The sequence below is a fragment of the Prionailurus bengalensis genome, chromosome A2, assembly GCF_016509475.1.
Source record: "Prionailurus bengalensis isolate Pbe53 chromosome A2, Fcat_Pben_1.1_paternal_pri, whole genome shotgun sequence".
Taxonomy (NCBI): domain Eukaryota; kingdom Metazoa; phylum Chordata; class Mammalia; order Carnivora; family Felidae; genus Prionailurus; species Prionailurus bengalensis.
In genome coordinates, this window is record NC_057348.1 from 146,978,016 (window position 1) to 146,997,755 (window position 19,740).

General features: G+C 49.8%; 1 protein-coding gene across 1 annotated transcript in view; it reads right to left on the bottom strand.

Moving 5' to 3' along the window:
* Nucleotides 1-1,287: 1,287 nt before the first annotated feature.
* PODXL (podocalyxin like) overlaps nt 1,288-19,740 on the bottom strand; it is a 53,670-nt gene continuing 35,217 nt past the window's right edge. Inside the window, exons 2-8 of the mRNA XM_043590476.1 lie at nt 12,551-13,216; nt 9,566-9,933; nt 9,204-9,275; nt 7,123-7,270; nt 6,823-6,884; nt 6,406-6,573; nt 1,288-5,369 (exon numbers count right to left, since the gene is read on the bottom strand). Coding sequence (XP_043446411.1) covers nt 5,172-5,369; nt 6,406-6,573; nt 6,823-6,884; nt 7,123-7,270; nt 9,204-9,275; nt 9,566-9,933; nt 12,551-13,216 — 1,682 coding nt within the window. The 3' untranslated portion in view covers nt 1,288-5,171. The remainder of the gene's footprint in view (nt 5,370-6,405; nt 6,574-6,822; nt 6,885-7,122; nt 7,271-9,203; nt 9,276-9,565; nt 9,934-12,550; nt 13,217-19,740) is intronic.

A 19,740-nucleotide genomic window follows, 5' to 3' on the forward strand; every position in this document is an offset into this window, starting at 1 on the left:
ATAAGCTTGGGGGATGGGGGACAGGGGACGTGCCAGTGACAGAGGCCTAGTGCATTAGGACTACTGAGTGACTGCTTCTTGGTTGGCAGGGCAGGGAGCAGGGTGAATGACCTCTTCAGGAAGAGAATGGAGCCACAGAGCCTCAGGCCTCAGGTCTAATTTGTGGCCAACGATAAACTGTGAGTCATTCTGTTCTTAGAACAGTGTGCCTCAAGCATGGCCAAGGGGCCTGCCCGAGTTCCTGGTATTTGTATTCTTTTCTGTATTCTTGGCCCACTCTTGAAGTTAACCTCAAAATACCCCTGGCCCAACTCGGGCCCACAGTTAAGAGTGTTAACCGGCTTTCAGAACTCCCCTATAGAAGCAAAATCATATTGTTAATGCATTCTAGAAATGTACTTGTTGCTGGAACCCCGGCATTGATGTGAATGGGAAAAGAATGTAAGACTGAAGAGAAACAATACAGCTTCAAGGCCTCACACTAACCCCTTAAATAGCTGTGTCATCTCAGAATCCTTCATCTCTGTCCCTAAATTCTACCTATTGGTAGAGAAGCGCCCATTCCTAAACAAGAAACGTAAAAATGTTTTGTAAACTGTAAGATGCCAGGCAAAGAGAAGAGATTGTTGTGTAGCAGTGTGAACGTGGACCCAGTCATCTGACCATTTCTCTTCTGAAGTTGGGAGAGACAGTTTTCCCCTTCCAGTGAGGAGTGTATAGGGAGATGGTACCACCCCAGGAGAGGAAGAGAATCAGGATGGGTTTTGAGTGCTCCCTTTCCTGAACATTCTTCATCTTCACTAACATCTCCGTAGACAAGGAACAAGGGGGAGGCTTCTTGGGATAAGTAAACCCTTTTGTGAGCAGTAACAGGACCAGGAGGGAACTTTATTTCTTTATATTTTTAATTTGTCTCCACACCAGTGTTTCACACCTGACCAGGGCTCAAGGATGTTTAGTGGTGGGTGATTCATAACTGTATCTGAGGCGGAAGTGGAAGAAAGGAAGAAGGTAGACCACTGATAAAAGCGTGAGGGAACATTCCGTTATGATCGCTCCAACAACCCAAGATAATCTGGGGAACCGTCATCACCTCCAGGATCCCCTTCCTTTCTTTGAGCTTCCCGCTTTCTCTTTTGCTCTCTGCACCCCCACAGTTCGGCCATATAGCAGACGAGCTGAGGGCGCTGCACTCCCCGGAACGCCTCATGTCCGCGGCGCTTGAGACAGGAGCCTCACGCACAGGGTAAGAACACAAGCCAATCAGTCAAGTCCAACCAACAGGGCTTGAACCAGCTTATACAAAAGCACTTTAATTGACAGTATACAATTTTCCAAAATATAGTTTTGTAAGAAAATGGCAATAATTAAGTATAGTCTTTACAAACAAGTTTCTCAGTAAATTCCAGTGTACTTCAGACCCCTGTCCATGAAGACACATGCTCCCCCAGTCTCCTGGGCAAACTGTTTGACATTCACTAATTAAAAAAAAAAAAAACACATCAAATAGTAATTCCCTCCCTTCCACTCAGTATTGGGTTCTCCCCAACCTGAGGCAATCAGCTAGCGAATGATGGAAAATAGGCCATCGCCTTCCTCTTGCCCCCTCTGCCTTCCCCTACCTTTCTCCCTTTAAGCCTCAGCCCTACTAGAAGATCCATGTCAAAGCTCACCCAAAACTGTTTCTTGACAGAAAAGCATACCGTTCAAGTCTGAGACCTAAGTAACTCAGAGGAAGACACCAGTATGTTTCCCACTGCTGTCCTCACGCCCTCCCTAGGCTTCCTGCAGGGTAAGATTTGAGAAGGGCATTCTGTGTCATTTTGGTGCCTGTCCTTAATTTCCGGATTCCTTCTAAGGCCCACGGCACCGGTGTTTTAATCCTGTTTCTGTCACGAACCATGTGTTTTGGCCAAGTCACTTTATCTTTCTGGCCTTCAGTGTCTTTTTCTGGAAGAACAAAACAAAGATTGGACTAGGTGTCTAAAAGCCTCTCCCTAAGACTAGAGTATCACTTTCTAACCAGTGCATATTGACTCCAAGCCTGTGACAGACTAGGACTTGGCTGGGGTGAGGACCATATTTAAAAACAAAGATGCCTGATCTGTAAGACAAATACTTTGTCATCAGCTTGTCTTACATTTCGTTTTTTTCATTAAGGAAAAAAACAAAACAAAACTTGTCATTTCTAGTGAAATAGACATTTACATTCCTGTTTTAGAGGGGGGGGAAAGCCACCTCACTTAACTAACAAATGTTTTTACAAAGGATACTCACTTAAAGCAGTGCAGGGTGGATTAACATGTGGCTGTTGTATTTACATTATCAAAAAGTATGTATCAGCTTGGACTAGTTTTTCCAAGTTTCTCCAGTATATTGCCAAAAAGGTTAAAGCTCAAGAAGTGGTTTAAATAAACTTTCTGCCAGCTTTCCTTCTCAAGAGGGGGCAAAAGAAGAATCTGGTGTCTAGACCAGCTTCAACCCGTGTTCTGTCCTACGATGCAAAGCATGTTCTGTACCTCCTTCAGAAGCAGTCACTCCTTGTTCACAGGAGAGCGTGCTTCCTGCTGGGTTCTGTCCAGTCATCAGCCGTGGTTTCTGGCCTTTTACGCAGCTTACGGAAACCAGTTTGCCACTGATGTAAAGTTTATCATCTTTCTGTGGCACAGCCTGTTGAAAGTCATGCTGAGTTCCTGGTGTTCCTCTTCTTTCTTCTCAGCCCCAGCATCTGACTTATCAGACAGCATTTAGAACTCAATGCAGACGTGGGATGAAGATGACCTTTGCACATGCGTGGCTGTATGGCCCTTGACCTAGAGGTCCAGTGACAAGAGCAAGCCCAGGCAAGGTACTGGATTCTGAAGTTGCCCTAAAAGGCCAGTGTAACCCAACCTGGATGCACCAAAAGGAGCATGTGAACCAGCCCGAAGCTTCCCAAGATTCCCCTTGGACAGAACTACAGTCATCTCTCTTGACCAAGTATATAATTTTTACTCTAGTCCTTGCCGGACATCATCTCTCCCTAAGAGCCTTTGGGGGTTATAGCCTTTGATCTATTTGTGGAGGCGTATTTGCTGTCTCTGTCTGAATGCCTGGCTGGTAAAATGTGACCCAGAATCAGCAAAAGAGTAGTAACCCAGTCTGGCCTCTTCCACAGAAACCCAATGGGTGGAAAGAACTGAATGTTGGGCAGGAAGGAAGCAAACAGATCTTTTCCCAGTGTAACAAGATTTCTTCTGTTTTTCCCCCAAACGAGCATTGTTATCCATCCTGCTGACCTCCAAATGCTGGAGGATCTGGGCAAATGCTTTTGGTTCCTTGTTAGCTTAGCATCTCTCTAGCTCTTGGAAACTCACTGGAGGCCCTACCTGAACCCCTGGCCTTTCTTTTCCCCTAAGATATCAAAGGCCAAAGGTTATGAAGAAAGAATCAAGGCAGCCAGGGAAGAACAGAGATCTTCCCTTGCTAAACTCCTTCAAAATAAGCTATCCTAAAGCAGGCCACCTATTTCATCAAGACTATCAGAGCCTGGGCCTCCAGTTTCTGAGGTTCTGGCTTCTTGCTCTGATATTACCATTTTCACTCTCTGAAGCAGTTCTGCCCATCTTCCTAGGTGTCAGGAAAGTTACACCCAGGAACAAGAGACAGTGGGCAAAGTTCCACACTGGATTTCTTCTTCCCAGAAAACCAGATTAAACTACACTCTGCCCAGTCCTCAGGTGCCTTCTGCTTGGGAACTGACCGCTGAGCTTTCTCTAAACCCTCCATGGTGCTGTTTCCCTGAGATGCCACCAGAACCACAGAACTGGGTAGCCCTGCTAAGGATATAGAGAAGGGGACACGGCAAGGGCCAAGTCCATGCTGGAACAGTGAGAGGTCACTGGGAACCCCACAGGCCCCCCGAAGCTGCCCCTGTGCACCTTAAGATGTATCACGCTTTCTAGACCTTTCTTGCCCTATGACACAGGAGAACCAGAAATCGGTGAGGTCGGTTAACTGAAAAGTCCCCCAATGGCTGGAGCTTTGGCTTTGGGCAGTGGAGGGCTGGACTAAAATACAAATACAACAAAATTCTCAGCAACTTGAAAAGTCCCTGAGTTTCCTATGGAACAGAGAGTAAAGCCCATCCTTCCTGTCAATCGATTGTCTCCTAAGACACCTCTCCGTGGACTGGGCCCCGGGAAAGTCTGCCCCACAGCTGTCACTCTTGCTGGACCTAGCTTGGGTCTTCACCCCACTGGCTGAGCAGTGAACAACAAAATAGATGCACTTGGCCTTCATCGCTGCTGCAGATTTTACTTCCCAGTGGGAGTAGGAAGCCAAGCAATTTCCTGGGGAGCCCCTTCAAGGAGGCCCTGGGTGCTGGGCCAGGACCCATCCTCACCTGCCGGTGGATCCCTGACCTCGCTCACAATGGAGTCTGGTGTGGGTCGAGTCCCACTAGGCAAATGCAAAGAAGCCAGAATCCAGGACCAGGGACTCAAAGTCATCAATGACCTGTGTGAGTCCCAGGGGTCCTTGGGACAGAGTGGGGATACAGAGTGAAGGAAGGGGGAGGCAAAAAGGGGATGATGGAACACTGGCAGGCGAGGCTGGGGACAGGAGATGGACAGCTTGGACCCGTACTTTCAAGGAATCAGATTCCCCTGAGACAGGATCTGGCCCCGCTGCCCCTTCCATCCAGCCGGGAGCAGATCGGAGGGGAGGGCACGGGGGGGGGGGGGGGGGGGGGGGGGGGGTGACAGTAGTGGGGTGGGGTGGCAGTGCATACCGGCCCGGAAAAGGGAATTTTTGTGGTCATCCTGACTCTGCCACCAGGGGCTGTGTGAGCTGGACCTTATACCCCTGTCAGGCCTTGGTCTCCACGTATGTGGGATGAAGGGATCCTACTAGATGGTCACGTGAGTGAGCTCCCTCTCGCCTTCCAGCAGTACTGAGCTCAGGCACTAGTGGGTTATCTTACAAGACAGATCTAGACAGAATGTGACTTGTTCAGTCTGAAAAGGGGAAATTAAGGCCCCGTGGGGATTGGGAGGAGGGAGCCACCAAGTCTCCTTCCCCTGCCAGTCTCTCCCTCAGCTGGGAAGGATGTTCCTCCCCTGTCCCAATGGCACTTGAGGTGGCTCAGTCTGGAGCGCTGTGGCACTGTCGGAGGCCACCCGCAGACCTGATTAGAGGTGTGTGTCTTCCTCCTCGTCCAGGTCATCCTTGGTCAGGTTGTCTAGGGGGACGATCCAGCTGTCCCCCAGCTCCCCATTAAGGTTGACCACCTTTTTCTCCTGCATCTCTGAGGAGGTCTCCATCACTTCCAGTGTGGGATTGTCATGGTAACCATTCTCCACTGTCTGCAGCTCCTCCGTTAGTCGTTGCTAGGGCAGAGAAGATGACCCAAGAAGAAAGGGTAACGTTTAGGGGCTATAGCCTTAATATTACACATTTAGCCCCACAATCCAGGAACCTCAGTTTGGCTAATGTGCGCAGTAAGTGTTCCTGGAGATCGTCGTGGCTACTGGCCTTGCCCAGCATCCTAGAATTCCCAGCTCACTTGACCTTTCCCCTACTGGCAAATCCAGGAAGTCAAGCGGAAACGGACTCTGTTCTGCAGAGTCCTCTGATCGCTCTCCTCCATTCCTTCCCTCCAGACCTTACTCTCCAGGCACCTGCCTCACCCCCACCCATTGTACTGAATCAGGAAGGGCTGGAAATGACTTTCATCAGGCCGGGTGACCCAGGACCTCTCCAAGCCCCGGCAAGATGGGTGCGGCGCGACCTACAGCCGTCTCGGCCACAGACAGGAGCCACCTGGAGCCCGTGCTCTTCTCTCGTCTTTACCCGAGGTACAACCTGGGTCACACGGTCGAGTCACCTGGGAAGCTTTGAACAAACATTCAGATCCAGATTGTCTCAACTGGCGTGTGAGGAGGCCGGCATGCGAATTTCTCTAACTGGCCCCATAGTGTGCAGCCAGGGTTGAGGACTACGTGTCTGGGTGGGGCCGTCATGAGGGGAATCTGACGAAGGCGGGAAAGAGCCTCCTGTCAGACGTCAGACACGTGGGCCTAGGTCCACTTCTTTCAGGGAACCCTCAGCAGCTCCGCAAGGTGACCGTTCTCCCCACGTGCAGATGAGAAACCTGGAGCTTAGAGGTTCCAGGAAGTGCCCAGGGCCACGTGGGTAACAGGCAGAGCCGGGGCTTTACCCCAAGTCTGGACTCCGCAGCCGCGATCCTCCCTTCCCCCGCGTGATTCTTTCATTTCCCTGTAACTTTGCGGTTCCTGTAAGGGAGGGTCTCTGCCTGTCCGAAAGGGTTCACGGCCCCCTCGCTCTCCTCTAATATGGGGGTGACGGGGTGAAGTCATCTGGTGAACTGGCCTGCTTCCCTGGCGAGGGGAGTGAAGTCCTCACCTGGTCTTTCCTCTGGGAGAGGCGCTGGTGGCAGCAGCCATAGAGGGCAGCGACGAGGAGCAGGAAGGAGGCCATACAGACGATGGTGATGATGAGGGGCATGCTGAACCGGTCCTCCGTCTCTTCGGGTGGCCCTTGGTCCCCAAGCTTCATGTTACTGACTCCCACCTGCCAGGAAGGAGGAGGTTATGTGGCAGAAAACAGAACGTGGGTCACTCCCGGTCAGTTACGATCTCTTCTGCTTGGCGTTTGCTGGGGGACCTATTCCGTCACCGGCTGTCCCCTCTCTAATCCTCCCGTCTTCCAGCTGCTTGCAAGCGGGAGGTCCCTCTACAGCGAGAAGCGCTGCGGAGCAGAGTAACTGTAGACTTCCGAGGGACAGGCTTCCGCCCCAGCACACGGGAGGAGCCCGCTTACCTCTTGCAGCTCGTCCCATTTGTCTTTCAGCAACTCATACACGTCCCTGGGCAGGAGGTTTGCTGTGGGGAGGAGAGACGTTTCTAGTGGTCCAGCTCAGAGTGATGTGCGAGGGATGGACACAGGGCCCCAAGAGGACATGCTGTACCTCAGTCTCCTGGGTGCTGTCTCTCTTGGCGCGACCCTTCTTAGGGTACTGAGGAAGGACCAGCCCTGACCCATCCTCGTGGCTCCTAAGCTGTCACCCCCTGCCCCATTCCCACCCCCCTTAGGCCTCAGCACCCCCTCCCCTCAACTCACTCTGGATAGCGATTTCTTTGATTGCCACTGCCTGGGTCTCGGGAATAGGTGCCAGCCGTATGTGGCACTGATCTTGAGGTGGGTTGAAGGTGGCTTTTGCTGCTCTGCACAGTAGTGTGACCAGTTTGTCATCCGAAAAGTTCATCTCCTATTGCAGGGAGACCACAAGTGATTCCTCAAAGATCAGAACAACAGCCTAGGTTTTGGGGGCTGCCCGTCGGACCCAAGGTCTGGAGAATGCATTTGCCTGGTGTGGACCTATTTCTCTATTCCCTCAACTGGGACCACTTGCAGGCCCGGAAGGAGTCAGAGGTTAGGTGCCGAGCTGGGCCAGTCCCTGCCTTCCCTGACTCATGCGAATCTCCTCCCCGGGTCCCCTCACCCTGTTTATCTTGTCTATGGCTGACCAATACCTTTCACCTGACTACCCCCTTTCTCTCTCAGAGTTCTTCAGGGGTCATGACCTGATGCCCTTATCATTGCTCTAGAAGGAACTGTGGAGATCCTTCCCAGCAACCACTGCCACCCCTCCCTACCCCCAGCCAGTGGGGAAGATTCCAGCCCTCTCTCAACCTTCCAGGCGTTGATGCCCAGTTCAAAGACCTCAGGAGGGGAAGCCCCAGCTCTCAACCCAAGGATATCTATCCCAAAGTAGAAAGATGCACGCCCTTCCCTAAACTAAGATTCTGTCCATGAAGCCATAAACAGGCTGACAGGGAAAAAGGCAAGGCTGTCACTGAACAGGGCACGGTGGGAGATCTTGAAGAGGCTCATGGAGACATCTTGGAAGGAAGTCCTGTATCTCTAAACAGAGCATGGCTGACATGGCTTTAGGGCTGAAGGTGAGGAAGCAAAGTGTGGACAGCTTTTACCAGGTCCTGCCATGTCATCTAGAGGCACACCAAGCTGGCGTTTCTCTGACCTGATTTCGGAATAAGGTATGGAGATGGGTAAAGAAAAGGACTCTTGGTATGGCTCACCTCAGGACCCCCACAAACCATCCCTAGGTTTCTACCTGGGATTTCCTAGGCTTCCCAATCCCTCAGCCTCACACCAGGTAGGGATCCAGGGCTTCCAACCCTCCTTTTACAGCACACGGGGGGAAAAAATGCTTCTCCCAGCCAATCATACAACCTGGCAAGTTTTAGCAAAAAAGAGGGCCTGAGAATGGCTGGGCACGCATCGGTGGGATTCCTGCCTTGTCCAATAACCCAAGGCCAGGGCAGCACCGCTCCCTTTCAAACTCCAGTCTAAATGCACGCTCTGTAAAATTCACTTGGAAAATCCCAGCAAAACGAACACCCAAAAGAAAATGACTGAAAAAATACAGGTGGTATTAAAATGTTGTAAACCCACCTTCTCGTCTTATAGACAGCCTGTCTTAATTCTAGGGGGTGTTTGCAAAAACAGTCACTGACCAGGAGAGGGCAGCAGTGAGCCACCCATCAGCTGCACTCCCAGGTGCCAGCAGAAGGGAGCAGCCATCTGGGCTGGTAGGACACGCCCCTTCATGAAAATGGAGTCATGCGCAAGCTGACACCCCCACCCCAGCACACACACACCACCCTGAGTGCTGGCAATGGCTCCCTGATGCTTCGGAACTGACTGCTCAGACCAGAGGGAGATTATCTCCTTGCTGTTCAACCACTGAGGCCATCAGATTAATACATGGGCCAGCAAATATAAAACCACAGACTATGAGAGCAGGAAAAGTTAGGCAGGCGGACTGAGCCTCTGAAGACCAAAGAGATCAATTTAATTAAATCACAGCCTGAACGAAAGGCAAACAGGAACTAGGACTGAGGTCTCCAGACTCTGAGAACATGTGAACAATTACACAGTGCAAGTCCAGGAGACCTGGGTACTTCTTCTGGCCTGACAGCAGCCCCATGGGACTTGACTTAGAGGAATCTGAACTTCACTTTGTCCCTCTGTAAGCTGGAAGGGGCCACTTCCCACTAGGAAAAAAACAAGGGCAGGAAAAGGAACACACCATTCCCTTCTACCTTCTCTGACCCTGCCGCTAAACCACAGTTTGGGAGTGTAGTTCAGGGTGCAGCCTGGATTAGCAGGGTACTCACACAGGGGCTGGTTTTCGTGAAGTTCAGGATGAGCATCCTCTCGGTTTGATTTTCGGGATGTCCACACTGTATCTAGAAGAAGCCATTGAGATTCCGATTCTGGCTCAGCCTGGCAGGGTCTCATCACTAATTCCTCCCTCCCTCTCTCCCTCCCCCTGAGTGGGTGACACCAAGGAAGGAGTTTCTGGCAAGCTGGGCTGGCCAGTTACAGAGCCAGGTGTGTGCCTGGCTGTCCGGCAAAGCGAGGCAGAGGGGGTGGATGGCTGCCTACTTCTAACAGTCCTCGCCAGGGGCCCTGGGCTATAAGGAAGACTAGAAATACCTCTTAGAGCCCCCTCCCATCTGAGTCTGGTCTCTCTTACCTGTCCCACCGCTGCTGGCAGCACCCCATCATCCCTATGAGTCAAGGCAGGAGAAGATGTGCTGGAGACGTGGGGGGTAGTTGGAGCCAAGTGAGTGCTAAAGCTTCCAGGTCCCATAACAGTAGATGTGGCCACAGGTCCCGACGAAGAGGAAGAGGTCCCAGGGACGGAGGAAGAGATCCCAGGGATGGAAGAAGAGGTCCCAGTGACGGAGGAAGAGGTCCCAGTGTCGGAGGAAGAGGTCCCAGTGTCGGAGGAAGAGGTCCCAGCGGCGGAGGAAGAGGTCCCAGTGATGGAGGAAGAGGTCCCAGGGACAGCTGGCACCTTGCTGGAGTGCTCATGATTTCCTTGTGAGGCAACAAATGATGCTGTAATTGGAAAGCAAATGCTATGAGAAAAGATGAGTGGGAGGCGCCTGGCTGGCTCAGTCCGAAGAGTGTGCAACTCTTGATTGCAGGGTCGTGAGTTCGAGTCCCACGTTGAGTGTAGAGATTACTAAAATTAATAAAACTTTTTTTAAAAGTAAAAAATATAAGTGGAACCTTGAAGAGGACAGTCTTTCTTGTTCTTAGCTCCCTAAGGTTCTTTCATCTTATCTCCCACCTAGACTACAAGCTGGAGTAATGAGCAAGGCTAGGAGGAAGAAGAAAACACCTGAAGTCCATTCTCATAACATAGTCCAGGATGGGTGAGACTGAATGAGCCAGGGTGAGGCCTCATAAAAGCAGTCACAATGGCAATGGTGTCAGCAGCAACAGCTAATACTAAATGAGGACTTACTCCATCTGAGGGACCGTACTGAGTGTTTCCGAGTTACTTTCTTAGTTAATCCTCACCACGCCCTACGAAGAAGGTACCATAATTAACCTATTTTATAAATAAAGAAACTGAGTGGCACCTGGGTGGCTCAGGTGGTTAAGTGTCCGACTTCAGCTCAGGTCATGATCTCACCGCTGGTGGGTTTGAGCCCCGTGCCGGGCTCTGTGCTGGCAGCTCAGAGCCTGGAGCCTGCTTCGGATTCTGTCTCCCTCTTTCTCTCTCTGCCCCGCCCCTGCTCACACTCTCTCTTTCTCTCAAAAATAAATAAACATTTAAAAAAATTCAGGGGTGCCTGGATGGCTCAGTTGGGCGCCCAACACTTGATTTCGGGTCAGGTCATGATCTCGCGATTTTGTGGGTTTGACCCCCACATGGGGCTCTGTGCCGACACTGTGGAGCCTGCTTGGGATTCCTTGGGATTCTTCTCTCCTGTCTCTACCCCTCCCCTGCTCTCTAAGTAAAAATGAAAAAAAATGTTTTAATTTAAGAAAGACAGGAAGAAAGGAAAAAAAAAAGAAAAGAAAGGAGAAGAAAGAAAGAGAAGAAAGAAAGAAAGAAAGAAAGAAAGAAAGAAAGAAAGAAAGAAAAGAAAAGAAAAGAAAGAAAAGAAAGAAGAAAGAAAACTGAGGGTCAGAGGGGCTTAATGATTTGCCCAAGGTCACAGTGTTAAGAAGTGGCACAATAGGGGGCATGTGGGTGGTTCAGTTGGTTAAGTGACTGACTCGCGGTTTCTGCTCAGGTCATGATTGCAGTTTATGTGTTCGAGCCTATGCCAGGCTCCACGCTGCCAGTGCAAAGTCTACTTGGAATTCTCTGTCTCTCTCTCTCTGCCCCTCCCGTTTGCTCTCTCTCTCTCTCCCGAAATAAAGAAGTAAACTTAAAAAAAGAAGACGACACAACACAACAGGGAGACACAACAGGGGCGTGAATCCCGGCGTCCCTAACTCAGAGCCCTTGCTCTTCCAGCAGGACAGCACCACCACAGTGGCAACAGCAGCGTACATCCCGATTACCGAGGAAGTTCTGGACAATGCAGACCCTCAGGTTCACACCTAGAAGTTCTGATTCAATAGATCTGCTATGGGTCATGATCTTGAGGCTCATGATCCATCAGTGAGTTTTAAAATTTACTTACTGGGGGGTGCCTGGGTGGCGCTGTCGGTTAAGCGTCCGACTTCAGCTCAGGTCACGATCTCGCGGTCCGTGAGTTCAAGCCCTGTGTCAGGCTCTAGGCTGATGGCTCAGAGCCTGGAGCCTGCTTCTGATTCTGTGTCTCCCTCTCTCTCTGCCCCTCCCCCGTTCATGTTCTGTCTCTCTCTGTCCCAAAAATAAATAAACGTTTAAAAAAAAATTTTTTTTTTAATAAAATTTACTTACTGGGTTAAGATCAGCACTTTTTAAAAGGAACAAAGGAATGGGATGGAGTAGAAAATTATTAGGACGTATCCCATACAGCAAGAATAAGCCCTGATACGTGAAACTTTTGTTATCAGTTACATGTGTTGTTATACGTGTGTTATATTTTCGTGTCCCAGATCGTGGTGTAAAATTAAAATGTATTTCCTACTGTAAATGCTATCAAACACATGTGAGGAACACTGTTCTGGAATCCTGCTTTTTCTTTTTTCTTTCTTTCTTTTTTTTTTTCATGTTTGTTTTATTTTTGAGAGAGAGAGACAGAGTGTGAGCAGGGGAGGGGCAGAGAGCGAGTGAGACACAGAATCGAAAGCAGGCTCCAGGCTCCGAGCTGTCAGCACAGAGCCCAGTACGGGGCTCAAACCCACGAACCGTGAGATCATGACCTGAGCTGAAGTCGGACTTTTAACAGACTGAGTCTCCCGGGCGCCGCTGCTCTGAACTACTTTCAATGCTCCCTCCACCCTGCAACCAACCGCCCAAGTCTCACCCATGAATAGACTGTTGGCTTGTTTATGCGCTCAACCGAGCAGGCCAAAACCCCGAGCTCTCATCAGAACAACACAGCATTGTTGGCCTCTGCTTGTCATTGAAGGGGACCCCAGGCCTGAATGAAGGTGGTGTAGTCACAGTGTGTAACCCTCAGCATGAATTCTATCTTCCAGCTGAGCAACTGTATAGAATATAAGCATTCAGAAGTTTCTTCCTGCTGGGGTGGGGGGGGGGGGGGGTGGGGAGCACATCACTTACTTGGCGTGGTAGGCGCCCCGTGTAATGTGGAGTCGGGACTGGTCTTGGTGCCTAAAGTACTTGAAGCCGTAGAGACTTTGTCTGGTGCCTTGGAAGAGTCCCCCGGGGGCTTCAAAGTAGCAGTCGCAGCTGGTTGGTGAGGGCTTGCTGGGGTGGCCGTGGAAGGAACAGGTGTGGCGCGGGTGGGGCTAACCAGTGGCGGCAGAGGCCCCGTGCCCTGCGTGGTCGTGTGGTCAGTGGGAACACTGGTGCTGCTCTGGGCTCCAGATCCGGCTGGCTGGCTCTGTGTGGTGTCGGGCTTCACGGACTTACTGGTTGGTGGATCAGGAGCTGTCGGGGGGCTGGTTAACACCCCCTCTTTGTTACCGGGAGTGACAACTGTGTCTTTCTGCGTCGGGGCTAGAGACGGGGCAGCGGGTGAGTTGCTGGGTGCCGTAGATGGGCTTTTGGTGACCACGGCTGATGTGGTGGATGACGGCTTCCTTTCCTCAGGAGTTGGTGGAACCGTGGTCGTCGTGGTCATCGTGGCCATCATCGTCTTTGTGTTTTCAACTGGACTTTCACCACCGTGTGTTAATGTTGAGTTGGAGTTGCCTGAGTTTATATGTTCTACTGTGGTCTTTGTATGTTCTACTGCGGTCTTTGAGCCAGTAGTGGTCAGGACTTCTGTTTACAAAGACAACACAGAAAGAAGTTGTTAGGGCATCAGCTGCAAGTGTTCCTCTCCACACTCCTCCAAGTCTTCCCGGGGATCCAGAGGCCTTGCTGCCATCCCTGCCATGTGCCTTGGCTGAAGGCCTGGGTCCTCCACGTACCCAGATTTGCTGAAGTTTAAGAAACCTCTAAGGACAACAAGAGTGAAGCAGAGGAAGTCCAGGGAAATTCTGCAGAAGAGAAAGACCGGGCCACTTAATCACCCTGCACGGGGAGGCCTGCGGAGCCGCGCACGTGCCCTTCCTGTTTTCACTGTGCCGCCACAGAGCCAAGGTCCCCTCCTCCTCCCTCTCCCCAGCTCGCAGGCACATGAGCCTCCGGAAGAGTCCGCAGACTCATGCCTCCTGAACTGCCTTGTTGTGGGCATGGCAAGAGAGATGTGCCTCCGTTCTCATGGAAGTATAATCTAGGAGAAACCGACAATAGTGACATTACACAAATGGCCGTCTAAGTACAGTTGTGAGACGTGCAAGAAAGAGAATGACGGACCGTCTGACTCTGTTCTGCAAGGCAGCTTACCCCTACCAGGAGGTCAGGGAGGGAAGGCCTGGTGAATTTTACTCTTCTGTTGAACATATTATTCATTAAGGGAACTGTGGCGTGTGGGCCCCAGGACACACAGTGAAGAAAACACACATAATCCATACCCTCAGGGAGCTTACATTCTGGCGGACAAGCCAGAAATTAACGATAAACAAGTGGACAGAACAAACACCAAATTCTGGGGGCGCCTGGGTGGCTCAGTTGGTTAAGCATCCGTCCCTTGCTTTCGGCTCAGGTCACGGTCTCGTGGTTTCTGAGTTCAAACCCTGCATTGGGCTCTGTGCTGACAGCACAGAGCCTGCCTGGGATTCTATTTCCCCCTCTCTCTGCCCCTCCCCTGGTCTCTCACTCTCTCAAAATAAATTTAAAAAAAAAAAGCCATCAAATTCTGGAGAATCTATGGAAGAAGTGAGCAAGGAAATGGTGCAGAGAACAGAGATAGAGTCTGTTTAGGTAGAGAGCTGAGGAGGGGGTGCCTCAACAGCTCGGCAGGCGGGGGGGGTGGGGTGGAGCATGCGACTCTTGATCTGGGGGTTGTGGATTCAAGCCCCACATGAAGTATAAAGATTCCTTAAAAAAAAAAAAAAAAAGTGACGGAAGCCATCTCAGATGCCCAAGGATGACAAGGAGAAAACTGTGTGGAAAACAGAAGGCAGAAGAACAGAACCTTCAAAGGCCCCAAAGCAGGGACGAAAGGTAAGAGGAGATGTGAGCGGGGGTTAGTGACTCAGGGGGTCAGGGAGCAGGGTCCAGAAAATCAGGGCCTTACAGGGACGCCTGGGAGGCTCAGTCGGTTGAGCCTCCGACTTCCATTCAGGTCATGATCTCGTGGTTCGTTGAGATAGAGCCCCATGTGGGCTCTGTGCTGACAGCAAAGAGCCTGGAGCCTGCTTCAGAGTCTGTGTCTCCCCCTCTCTCTCTACCCCTCCCCTGCTCACGCTCTGTCTCTCTCTTCTCTCTCTCAATAAATAAATGTTAAAGAAAAAAAAAATGTAAAGAAAATCAGGGCCGTACAGGTAAAGGGCCAGTAACTTATTGTCCAAAGCATTAATTTTTGAGAATAAAGGGAGGCTCTCTTGGAGCGTGTGGGTGGCTTGGTCAGCTGAGCATCCGACTCTTCATATCAGCTCAAGTCATGATCTCCCAGTTCGTGAGATCATGGCTCACGAGTGCTGCGTGTGGGGCCTGCTTGAGATTCTCCCTCCCTCTCTCCTCTGCCCCTTCCCTGCTCAAGCATGTGCTCTCTCTCTCACTCGCTCTCTCTCAAAATAAATAAACACTTTAAAAAAAAAAGGGAAGACTCTTGATCACCCTCCTTAGAAACCAAAATAAAGATTTTGGATTTTATTCTAAGTGCAAAATGAAGCCACGGAAGGTTGTAAGCAAAGAAGGTTTATAGGGTGGCTGGAAAAGGAAACACACTTGCTACTTCGAGGGCTGTGGACTGGAAGGGAGAGTGAGCGGAAGCGGGGAGAAAAAGGCCAGGACGGTAATCCAGACAGAATGGATAACAGTCTGCTGTACAAAGTTACTCGCAGTGGCGATGAAAAGAGGATGGTTCAACACTGTATTATGGAGGCACCTGGCTGGCTCAGTCGGTAGAGCATGTGACTCTTGATCTCAGGGCCAGGAGTTCAAGTGCTGCATTGGGGCTAGAGTTTACATTAAGAAAAAAGACTAGGGGGGCGCCTGGGTGGCGCTGTCGGTTAAGCATCCGACTTCAGCCAGGTCACGATCTCGCGGTCCGTGAGTTCGAGCCCCGCGTCGGGTTCTGGGCTGATGGCTCAGAGCCTGGAGCCTGTTTCGGATTCTGTGTCTCCCTCTCTCTCTGCCCCTCCCCCGTTCATGCTGTCTCTCTCTGTCCCAAAAAAATAAATAAACGTTGGAAAAAAAAAAAAGAAAGAAAAAAGACTAGGGACTCCTGGGTGGCTCAGTCAGTTAAGTGTCCGACTTCGGCTCAGGTCATGATCTCACAGTTCATGAGTTTGAGCCTTGCACTGGGATCTGTGCTGACAGCTCAGAGCCTGGAGCCTGCTTCCGATTCTATGTCTCCCTCTCTCTCTCTGCCTCCCTCCCTGACTCATTCTCTCATTCTCTCTCTCTCTCTTTCTCTTAAAAAGCAATAAAACATTTTTAAAATTTTAAGAAAAAGGATCATATTTTGGAGACGAAATCCAGAAGAAGGGAACCCAGGATTGTTTCTGGTTTTCTGTTTGGAGAAGGGAGAGAGTGGCGGGAAGGGTAGTAGTGGGTCTTTACCATTCTTTGTAGCCAAATCTATGCCATTTCTCTGTGTTCGGGGAACTCCCCACATAATAAAAGTTTGCTGGCGGCAGGATTTGTCTCCTATTATAGATGCTGAAAATGCCAAATACTTCCTTTTCCATCCCTCCTTATGACTGGAGCACGAGCATGTATGTGCTAAGCCATCCTTAGTGAACTAGGCACTTCCATCCCAGCCAGTGAGCGAGTGAGGAGGCAGCAGCCTGCAAGGAGGGCTGAGAGCAGTTAACAGTGACATCATGCTCAAGTGCAAGCAGCAGACGTGATCCTAGAGTGAGTGTCCACAGCCAAACTGCAGTCCCTAGTGCTTGGCACTGGTCAGCAGGACCACTTCTGTAGCCTAACTTGGGTGCTATTAAAAGTAGCCCTACGGGTGCCTGGGTGGCTCAGTCGGTTGAGCGTCCGACTTCGGCTCGGGCCGTGATCTCACAGTTCGTGGGTTTGAGCCCCGAGTCGAGCTCTGTGCTGACAGCTCGGAGCCTGGAGGAGCCTGGAGCCTGCTTCGGATTCTGTGTCTCCCTCTCTCTCTCTCTCTCTCTGCCCCTCCCCCACTCACATTCTGTCTCTCCCTCTGTCTCAAAAATAAACATTAAAAAAAATTTATAATAAAAATCAGTAAGTAAACATTGAGGAAAAAAAAAAATAAGTGAAAAAAAAGTAGTTGTAAATGTGGTCTCCAGCAATCCCAGTTCCTCCCCAAGCTACACAGGAACCCACCGTATCTTACGCATGCGCGTGCACACGCACACGGACCCAACTGTGCTGCTGAAAAGCAGAAGTTTGTATCAGAAGTGGTTGCAGGCCAGAGGACTTCAAGGATTGGTTATTGGGTCTACTTGGGGCTTAAGGGAGAATCCTGCAAGCGTGAGGGGACGTGACTCTAGTATCCTGTGGTATCCTGTGGAGAAGCAGCTCCATTATCCCGTCATCTAGAATGAAGTGCCCATGAAGGGCACACATAAAAGGGCGTGTTGAAAACCAAAGTGCCATTATGGTTTGCCAGTGCCTCTTCCTTCACAGTCATAAAATAACGGTGCTTCTTATCGTTGATCATGTCATGGTACTTTTTTGGCAAAAGAGCTGAGATTGTTGAAGGGAATATAAGCATATTTGAGGAACCAAGGGACGTGGGATAGGGTGGTTACTTCTTACTGTGGTGAGTAGCTTAAGATGGGGTTTCTTCACCCGAGAACTACTGACATTTTGGGCAGGATATTTATTTGTTATAGGAGGGTATCCTATGCATGACAGGATATTTAACAACATCTCTGGTATCTATCCACCAGATGCAAGTAACATATACACACATCCCTCCCCAGCTGTGACAGCTAAAAATATCTTTAGATATTGCCACATGTACCCTGGGAGAGACAAACATCACTACCAGTGAAAACTGGTTTAAAGAAGGAGAATTAACAGGGGTGCCTGGCTGGCTCAGTCGGTAGACCCCGTGACTCTTGATCTTGGGGGTTCTGAGTTCAAGCCTTACAGCAGGCATAGAGCTTGCTTACTTAAAAAAAAAAAGAAAAGAAAGGAAAAGAAAGAGAAGCTCTAATTCCTAAATCCTCCTATGAAAGCACAGACTGAAATTTCTGAGGCTACAGTAAAGGAATCTCTTATTGTTTGCAGCTGAAGAACAGAGAAGACCAAAAGACAAATGTGAAAGTTTGATCCCACGAGTTGCCAAATTACAATGTTAGTTTCTTTTTTTTTAATGTTTTATGTATTTGAGAGAGAGAGACACAGACAGACACACACAAAGTACGAGCAGGGGACGGGCAGAGAGCGAGGGAGACACAGAATCTGAGGCAGGCTCCAGGCTCTGAGCTGTCAGCACAGAGACCTGAGCGGAGCTCGAACTCATGAACAGCGACATCATGACCTGAGCTGAAACCGGACATTTAGCCGATTGAGGAACCCAGTGCCCCAATGTTAGTTTAATTCTTCACCAAGTCTCTTAGGTGAAAATAGGACCTTGACAATTGAAATGGCGACACAGGAGAGGATGCAGATGAGTCACAGTTTCCATTAAGTCTCAATCTGCAGGGCACCTGGGTGGCTCAGTTAAGCGTCCGACATCAGCTCAGGTCATGATCTCACAGTTTGTGGGTTCGAGCCCCTCATCTGGCTCTCTGACAGCTCAGAGCCTGAAGCCTGCTTCAGACTCTATGTCTCCCTCGCTCTCTGCCCCTAACCCGCTTGAGCGCTGTCTCTCAAAAATAAATAAAATGTTAAAAAAAAAATTTTTTTTCTAAGTCTCAATCTGGAATGGTGCTCACCTGCCTATACTCAACTGCTATTCTGTTTGATGATGCAGTTCCCACCTTGCCTGAAAACTCGTAAAGAGGCTCACGTGAGCTCACGGACACAGAAAGCCACATTTCCTCATCGTCTCTAGGACTCTTCACTTTTTCCAAACCTGTAACAACAGTCAGACTCCAGTATGCTCCAGAAAGACAAATACAGAGTCTGGCCCAGGAGAAGGCTTACACACTAAGAAATACCTATAATAACCCTACCAAGTATGTCTGGTTATATGACAGGAGGGTGCTAGATCAAGGAGGGATAATCATATCAGGCTGAATCGGTCATTAGGGGTACGCATATCAGAGATTTCGGGTTCAATATGCTGACCTAAAGCAGCTGGGTTCTCATCGTTTTCTTAGCTGGTGAACTGAAAGCTGCACTCAACGTTAGTCCACACTAAATAAAGTTAAGTTGCCAGAAATTCCCTGGAATAACGAATAGGAAGAAATCCAAAAGCTCAGAGAGACACAAGGGGTAGAATGGTTTATCATGGATAATCTGCTCCCTCACACTTTCGTTTTCCTGAGAATTCTGAGTTCAAATGACACTTGTTTCACCAAGGCTTTGAGAAATACTGTGTTCCATGAGTTCTAAGACACACATCTTTTCATGCCTGTGAAATGCGGATGCATTATAAGTTATTACAGGTCAAACTTTGACAGTGTTTTTTTTTCTAAATAGTTCGTAAAGTAATAGTGTGTCTTATCATTGATGGTGCCTTAGATTTGATTAAATTGGGGAGATTGTTGAGGAGACTAATAGCATATTCTAAGAGACTGGTGTGGCTGCTTTTCATTGGCCGGGAATGCTCATAGGACATAATACTGATTTCAGTGGGCATAGAAGCCAGGTTCTTCGGGTAGTAGGGGGAAGAGTAGGATTTCATTTCTCGGAACAAAGGTGGGTACAATACCGTAACGGACAGCCGGATCAGCATGCTAATCGGAATGATCTAACTAAAGGGACTTGGGACCGGGGCTAACTATCATGTGGTCTTTTAGGGGCCGCCCACTAACATCCCCCCCTCAAGGCTCAGCAAACAGAGACCTGTGTCAAATCTCCACGGTAGAGAACACAGTCCGCCACTCACCCAGTTCACAGAACTGGATCTTTCCATGGACTCAGGGTACCTTGAATGAAGTGTGTATTCATTTCCCAAGGCTGCTGTATCAAATGACCACAAACTGGGTGGCTTAAACATAAATGTATTCTCTCATGGCTTTGGAGGCTAGAAATCCAAAAATCGGCAGGGCCACACTCCCTCTGAAGGACTCAGGAAGCATCTCCCTTTGCTTCTTTGTGGCAGTCTTTGGTATTCCTTGGCTTATAGTTATATCCCTCCA